Source organism: Montipora foliosa, chromosome 5, assembly GCF_036669935.1.
Source record: "Montipora foliosa isolate CH-2021 chromosome 5, ASM3666993v2, whole genome shotgun sequence".
Lineage (NCBI taxonomy): Eukaryota > Metazoa > Cnidaria > Anthozoa > Scleractinia > Acroporidae > Montipora > Montipora foliosa.
Genome location: NC_090873.1, coordinates 4,134,751 through 4,142,826, shown reverse-complemented (window position 1 = coordinate 4,142,826; position 8,076 = coordinate 4,134,751). Strand labels below are relative to the sequence as shown.

The 8,076-nt window shown below is 40.0% G+C and overlaps 1 protein-coding gene across 1 annotated transcript; it reads left to right on the top strand.

The window, feature by feature from the left end:
- The first annotated feature begins 4,519 nt into the window (after nucleotides 1-4,519).
- On the top strand, nucleotides 4,520-7,350 carry LOC138004595 (early endosome antigen 1-like). Its single transcript, XM_068851147.1, has 3 exons — nucleotides 4,520-5,950; nucleotides 6,666-6,784; nucleotides 7,218-7,350. The coding sequence occupies exons 1-3, from the start codon at nucleotides 4,520-4,522 to the stop codon at nucleotides 7,348-7,350; spliced, it is 1,683 nt and encodes a 560-aa protein (XP_068707248.1).
- Nucleotides 7,351-8,076: the final 726 nt, after the last annotated feature.

Genomic DNA, 8,076 nt, shown 5'->3' with positions numbered 1-8,076 from the left:
AAAAATTGGTCGGGATTAAGGGAGGGAAGAGAGAGTTTCATTTGCGCGAAAGGCAATTGCACTCATAGCCGAATCAAAAAAGGACTTGACAACTTAAGACGGCTATTCACCGAAATGGATGTGAAAAGCGATGGATATTTACCATTTAAAACAACTGAGATAAAAAGCGTATCCAACGAAATAATGCCAATAAGTAGAAGCCATAGGATTTTGTTCTTCTTTCTATTAGGTATAATTTAGGAAGCTTGTGCACGCAGGAACGGCGGAGCGTATTTTTTATTTGGGGGGGGGGGGGGGAGGGGGTGACAAGCAAGCGCTGGAGACCCTATCTTGTATTGGGGTCTGGGGAAATACTCTGCCGTCCTTGGTACGCGAACGTTTTTGAGCCACATATAGCAACCGGAAGTGAACTGTTCTTCTTTTTAACTTGCCTTGACACTGCTACATTTTTATTGTTAAGTATGTTTTCACTATGGGAATGGTTTCCCATCCGTGGCTAAAAAACATCGCATGCTTAAGCTCCCGATTAAAGCTTGACAGAGGAAAAGAACGAATAAGTGATCAGAAAAGCGTTGAAGGGACGATTGCTGGATTCATTAATTAAGGGAAGAGGGGCTGATTGATAAGGAAAATGGATGGGTATTGTAAAGTTCATGATTGAAGGAGACTATATACACAAAACCAGGCTTTACAAACATTCAAGACATTATGAGAAATATAAAAATCCTATCCCGCAAAAAGGCTCAATATAGCAGCAGTTGCCAGCTAATAGAAGATTACGTGACCTGCTGAATTTGCAGCACATTGACTTCCAGGTGTTAAAGTTAGTAACGTCATAATTTGTACAGAAAGCAGCAGAATAACGTTGCAATACGTGAGATTTAAACTGATTAAAGGAAGTAATAGTGCGAGTAGATTCAGGTAGAGTGTTCCAGAGTTTAAATTGGTTGCTAAATTGAAAGATCTTTGGGCGGCACTTCGGAATTAGTGCGTCTTTACCAGAGCTGTGACGAGTGAGGCGGGTGTCTTTCGGCTTGACGTAATCATTTTTAGGAAACTTGTAGTGGCCAACACGACACTTAAAATAGAAAGTTAAGTCTTTCACTTCACTTTTTCTGAACCAGTCCAGAACCGTTGTAATAGCTGCGTACTGACCCGATTTTCATTCATGAATTTGCAGCTAAAACCGCATGCAAGCAACATGTAAAACAATCCGCAGGTGTAAAAGAGACAAATCCTAAAACATCACCAAGAGGCCGCCTGTTCGGAGCGTTACATGAAACCATCAAACAAGTCAGGTCACGAATTCCAGGAAAAACTATTACGTTGGAAGAAAGAAGGTAAGCGTTGGTGTTTTTGCAGCCCTTTATCGCTTGTAATAGTAATGTCCTCTTTTGAAACGCATGCTGGATATGTTTAACACCCAGTCTTAGTGAGCTCTCCTTGATTGTTAGAGCGGGAAATTTATTAGACGAGAGTGAGGCCCTACGTTTTTTGCATAAAAAGTCATCGTTAGTTTATTATGAAGTCACAAGGTTAACAATACTGACTGATGCTAGAAAAGGTTGAGCAACAAAACCGAAGGCAAGAATCTTTATCGCCCGTCGTAAGTTACAAATGTTAAAAATCTCCCAATGTGGACGAAGACATTCATTGCTATGGTGTCTTCAGACGAATATTTCTCATTATTTCAAATTGAAAGGCAAAAATGTAAGAGGGAACATGTGAGATAGGTGAGTCACGTGTTCAAAACGACTTTACCAGATTTTTCTTAACGAAGAACAATTGATGTCACGGACACAGGTAACCGCGCAATCGAATTCACTCTCCTTCTGTTAGTGTGATTGCACCGTTGCCTTTTTATGATGCAGATATAATGTCAGGTGTCAGAGGTCAGTGGACACTAGCAAGAGTGTTGGCGATTGTAACCAATACGTAGGCACTCTATAGGGCATCAAGCGATTGAAGGGAGATGCCAATTGTACAACCGTTATTAAGAGATGAAGTACAGTTAGTGGACGAGTTCAAACGAACTGCAAACAAAAAAAAAAATGAAATTTAGCTTTATTTTTTGGCATTGTTGTAGAGGAAGATTTCGAGTAAATAGTTGCCTTAGCAGTAACTGAAGACAGTAAGTAAAACAAATGTGGTAGCATCGAGGGAATGTAAGACGAAAACGCCACAGTTCTAACTGACGCCTGTTGTACTTAAGCTTGCTTACCAAGCGTTGGTAGTCTTTGAGCTAATGTTGTGGTTCACTGCCGCTGCATAACTTATTAACGCGATATTTTTTAGTTCTAGCCAAGCATATGAAACATATGAAGTCTTCTCCCAGAAGCACGAGAGTGAATGAAAAATCGACTTAAAGTTCGAAAGGCAAAGTTAATAACTTCTAGGTCAACAAGTCTTTGATTTTTCGAGTTCACTTTTTAAGTTTCATAGCCAAAACCAAGGCAAACTCGGAATTTACATTATCCCATATTAAAATCAATCCCAGTGCGAAGTTAAAATAGCGAGATTCAGCAGTGACAACATCAAAGAATGGCAGAAAATGTGTTAAATGAACAAAAAGAACGACTCTGTACGCTCCGCACGTGCATTTCACATTTTGGCGCCGTTATCGTCCTGGGCCCAGTTGTTTCGAAAGATATTATGGGATGCCCAGGGGGGCAAATTAATATTATTTGCTGCTGGGCATCCCATAATAACTATTTGAAACAATAGAAATCAAAATGGCCGCCGTATCTGCAAAAAGGTCTATGGCCGGATAACTTTATCCAGTGGATAAGTCGCTCTTGATTGAGAGTATTTAGTGACTTATCCACCGGATACTTTGAACAACTTGGCCCTCATAACGAAGTGTAATAACAAAATTTGCGGCAACGTGAAGGACATGAGCACCTGGCGAGAAATATTATATTTCCCTTTGCAACCGATAAACCGTCCATACCATTTTTTCCAAGAAAATTTGCAGTTAATTTCAATGCCGAAGTGTTTGGGATAATCCGCGCACCGGTGGCTCAGTTGGTTGAGCACCGGGCTGTTACGCGGGAGGTCGTGAGTTCAACTCCGGCCGGACCAACACTCAGGGTCTTTAAATAATTGAGGAGAAAGTGCTGCCTTTGTAGTTACATCTGCAAATGGTTAGACTCTCTAGTCTTCTCGGATAAGGACGATAAGCCGGACGTCCTGTCTCACAACCCTTCAATGTTCATAATCCTGTGGGACGTAAAAGAACCCGCACACTTGTCATAAAGAGTAGGGCATGTAGTTCCCGGTGTTGTGGTCTGTCTTCTGTGGTGTATCATGGTTGGGAGGGTAAATGCTCGGAGATATTAGCTACACCAAGCTACTCTTAAAATCCGAGGTAAATAAAGATATATGCTATGATATATGATATAAATCGCAGTGATTAGAATAACACTAATTTATATTTTTACATGACGCTTTCGGAGCCTTTGTCGCCGTCCATGCGTAAGTTCTCCATGATTTAATCTCAGTGCCATATCCAAATTTTCGCACTTGGACTCCTTTTGGAAAGAGGCTAAAGAAAACTCGGTCCTTTTTTTCTAAATGACTAGTTTCTTATGCACTTTACGCATATGTAAAGTTAAGTTAGTTTATATATAAAAGCAGCTACATATAATTGTTATCTTTATCAAAACAGTCTGAAATTTGATTGGTCAGGTCCCTGCGATCCAGCGGTGCGGATAATAAAAGTTGTGGTTACACACACCTTGGGTTTGGGGCCTTTCGGAAGGTTTGGATTTGGTTCAGCTCAGATTTCATGTTACCTTCGGGGATGCGGTTACACAGGAAAACACTCCCCTCAGGGTAAAATAATAGGGTACAATTAATTACTACGTTCTGCTTTATGATTGGCCAAGCCACCTAGATAAACCGTACTTTTCAGTTCAAGAACTGTCATGGGAAGTTATTGTTGTTTTTTATGTATCCATGGAAATACCCCTAGGGCATTTTTGGTCTCGAGAAAGCGGTTACCCGTGGGCAAACGCTATTTACCCATGTGTAAAAGGATTAGTGTAACCACAGCTAAAGTTTGGAAATCGAGTTACGAGCCGGTTAATATTTGTCATTTACCAGGGGCCGATTGCTCGAGGCCTGGTTAGCGCTAACCGTTGGGTAAGAGGTATCAAAACCTATAGGTTTCCATGGTTTTTAACGCTTGTTAGCGCTAAACATGCTTCGAGCAACCCGGGCCAGGGAAATATATTTTTCTCTGCGTTTCACCTAAGAAAATACGGTGACCAAAGTTTCAAGTTGGCAGTCGAGGGCCGTACTTGAGACTATCTTGATCCCTCGGACAACGAATAACAGATATATCAGTTGATTAAATTGTGTGTTTCTGTATTGCAGTGAAAGGGTAAACACCCTTAAGGACAAAAAAGTGCTCAAGTCGGAACTGACTGAAAATAGCATCAAACCAAGTGCAGGTCCGACAAAATTGAAGGACAACGAAAACGTGCAAGAGTAGCATTTCGATTCCAGAAAGGATGTGATGAACGAAGAGCGTCTTGAATCAAGTGGAGAGAGAGACGTCACCCACACAGAGAATGCTGAATTCGCTACAGTACCTGATCAAAGTTTGGAACGAGACATTTCCCAGAGGGAGATCCTTAGGTTGAAACTTGAGGTACAGCGTTTAGCTTCCAGACAGGAATACAAAGATAGAGAGCTGGCAAATTTGAGACGTGACATGAAGGAGAAGACTTTTATAGAGTTGTTGGACGAGCTTGACCATGCAGACATGAATAATGAAGATCTCGTGTATCATATTGACACTTTGGAGAAGAAACTCAAAGACAGCGAAGAAAGCAACGAGGAATTACAGTTCCAGCTCGATGAACTTAGTATTAAGATGGACAATTTGGAAAAGATGGCTCATCTGGAAAAGAAGGAACACGACTATAGCTACCTGCGAGAAGAACTGGAGCTATTACAGGGATGCTTGAAATTAAGTGAAGGTCGAGAAAGAATGCTAGAACTCCGAGTCGAAAGCCTCGAAGACAACTGCACGACATCTAGAAACGACAATTTCAAGATAACAGCCGATGTGTCCAACAGGGAACTTATTGAAACAAAAACAACAAGCGAGTTGCAAGCATCAGTGCATGCCACTACCGAGTCAAAACATAGAGAGGCTGTCAGGAGATTGGAAAATGAAATGGAAAACTTACAGCTCAAATTGACGGAAAACAATGACTTGTTAACAAACATGGAAGCACAGTTTATGTTGAAACAATCACTGTTTGAAGAAGAGCTTCAAAACGCAGAAATACTGTTTAACCAAAATAATTTTTCTCTTCAGGAGAGAGAAAGAAAGCTGCAAGTCCTGACGTTAGCCTTAGCTAACACGGAGAAAAAACAACAAGACACTATAGAGCAATTACAGGGAGAACGAGAAAGATTACGAATGCTATTGACGGATCGGTCAAATACTTTAGAGCAGAAAGAAAGAGAACTTCAAGTATTAACTTCATCCCTTGCTTGCGCGAAGCAAAGCCAAGAACATGGTATGAAACAGAAGCAAATAGATCTTGAGCGCATGCAAAGATGTTTGAACGAAAAGACACACGGGTTAGAGGAGACACAAAAGAACCTGATGGCTGTTTCCGCAACTGTTGATGAAATACGAAAAGAAGCCGTGGCCAAGCTTCAAGAAGAGTTGAATAGTACCCAAAGTGCATTGGGGGATAAGGAGCAGACTTTAATGAGGATTGAAAATGAAGGCATTGTCCAACAGCTGGAAAATGATTTTAAAAGACTGCAAGAATTGCTGAGAGAGAAACAATTAGAATTGGACGAAATGGAAGTTAACCTGCAGTTAAAGGAGTCAAAGCTTCTAGTTCTCACCGAAGAGTTGAGATCGACGCAACGAGAGTTCAGCTACGGTGATAGAGATGTTTCTGCAGGACCTCTTACTATGATGGTAAGAAAAGTTTCTTCAACTAAAATATAAAAATTTCTACATTTCGGAATTGGTTGAGTATCAAGCCTTATCCGGGAAGGGGTATGATAAGGTGTTTGACTATGGCCGATGAGGTGGGGGCGCTGTGTTAGAATAGGTTTGTGAATTAGAAACAGGTTTTTCTCAGTTTGGTGAATTTTATTCATATTCAAACGATTGGATTTTCCGTACAGAAGTAAGGTGGTGAACGATGTTCATTATTTGCCTTTCTTAGATTTGCGTTATTTCTGCTTTTATGAGCAAATGTAAAAAAGATAGATTAATAGTAAGGTATTAGCTATAGGTTTGAACGTGACGTTGCGGTCGAATTTAAGCGGGAACACAGTTGCGAGTAAAACCAAAGTTATTGCTTTGAACAATCATCAAATACGCAGACAATAAAACTAAAAGCAATGAAAATGAAGCCGACATTTTGCGTGGGAAAAAATGCCCGAGAAGGATTGCTCAGGAGTACAGTTGGAGAGCGGTTTGTGATTGGGTAAAATAACAGTGCGATTTTTTTTTTGCCAATCAGTCTGTACCATATGGCGAAATATCACTCCGCCGTTATAACAGAACTACTTTATAATTGTTGTCGTAGTGAAGATATCTTCAACCATGCATTCGTAAAGATTCCGTATCAGACTCAAATCAAAATCGCCCTCACGGTTTTGTTTCTCCTTTTCTTAAACTGTAGTGGACTCCTTCAGTTGCAAACGGAAGAGACATTCAAGAAAAGACTAAAGATGTGAGCAGTGAATTTTCCAGTAATTCTGTGGCAGATAAGAACACGCCCAGGGTGACTTCCAAAACACAGTAAGTAAACCTGGGGCACCAAAGGGAAACTCACAAACCGAACTTGTGAATGAAGTCTTTCAGTGCGAGAACTCAATTTAAATCTGCCGAGCAGTGCTGTGCTTTCACGCTTTTAATGCGGTGGTCTCCGGGTAAGATCCTTGAAAGCTACTGAGCAGTTCTTTAGCAGGACATGTGTGCTGTAAATAGCTATGATAGTTTAATCACAAAGATCAGTTTGAAAAACTTCTTCTATCAAATTCAAGTACATCAGACTCCTGAACTCCTAAGATAGGACCCTTCTCATAAAATTATTCCAGTTTTAAGAAAACGTTTAGGAGCGAATTTCTGGTGTTGTTTTGCTTTGTATATCTCGTCTGAAACAGGAATTAGTGGTCCCTGCTTTCCCGCAGATGTAAGTGCTTAATGCAATGTATTTTTTGTTTGTCTGTAGAATTTCTAAAAAGAGTCGTAATGGCAGCAAGTCTTCATGGAATCCTGGGATAGCAACAAGAATACGAAGTTTTTTTACCCGAAACAAAACCGAGAAGAGCTCGGTCGCACGTCAGCAATGCTGTAGGACTTAAGCTATTTAGATATGAATTTTTATAAATAAATAAAAGGAAAAATCTAAAATGAAAATTATAAAAATGTAGCTTATTTTCGTGTTTTTTGGTTGTTATTGCATTTTTTAGACTTTTCGATAAGTCATTGAACAAAATCGATCGATCTATCGATCGCTGCCATACTTTCCATGAACGGGTTTTCTAGAAAAATCGTACAAAAAATGTTTCATCTTTCTTCGTTCGTTTTGTGTCAATAAGCCAAGGCAATTTGAGAAAAGAGGGCAAATGAAATTTTTTTTTTAGTCAAGTGTATATCAAGTTGTGTTAGTGAAAAGTTTTCTCCAATGAAATTGTGTGTATCAAAATAAATTTCGTTTATTGTAACAACATTAGTAAATTCCACAGGAGCTTCAGCACCCCCTTCTTATAATTAAGGTGGTGGAAGCATTGTACTTCAAAAATGAGGATATGTAAATTTATTGACAAATAAATTGGGACACGCGCACATATTGTACGTAAAAAAGGGGTTTTAATCCTCCCCTTCGACCTCATTGAACATCGAATGTCCAATCGTTCACCTTGTTGAGAGTCATCAGCTTAGTTGGGGTCGTCATAGGAGGGGCAACTATACAAGGTGGTGTGTACAGGAGTGTTACGCTATAATTGGATTTTGGATTGTAGTTTGCTTTACAGAACTGTCAGCGGTGCTGAAAGCTTTAGAACATAACAAAAACGTGGAAGTGTGCA

Coding starts and splice junctions, on each gene's coding strand:
- LOC138004595 (XM_068851147.1), top strand. CDS start 4,520: ATGAACGAAGAGCGTCTTGAATCAAGTGGAGAGAGAGACGTCACCCAC. Junction 5,951..6,665: donor CAGGACCTCTTACTATGATG/GTAAGAAAAGTT, acceptor CTTAAACTGTAG/TGGACTCCTTCAGTTGCAAA. Junction 6,785..7,217: donor AGGGTGACTTCCAAAACACA/GTAAGTAAACCT, acceptor GTTTGTCTGTAG/AATTTCTAAAAAGAGTCGTA.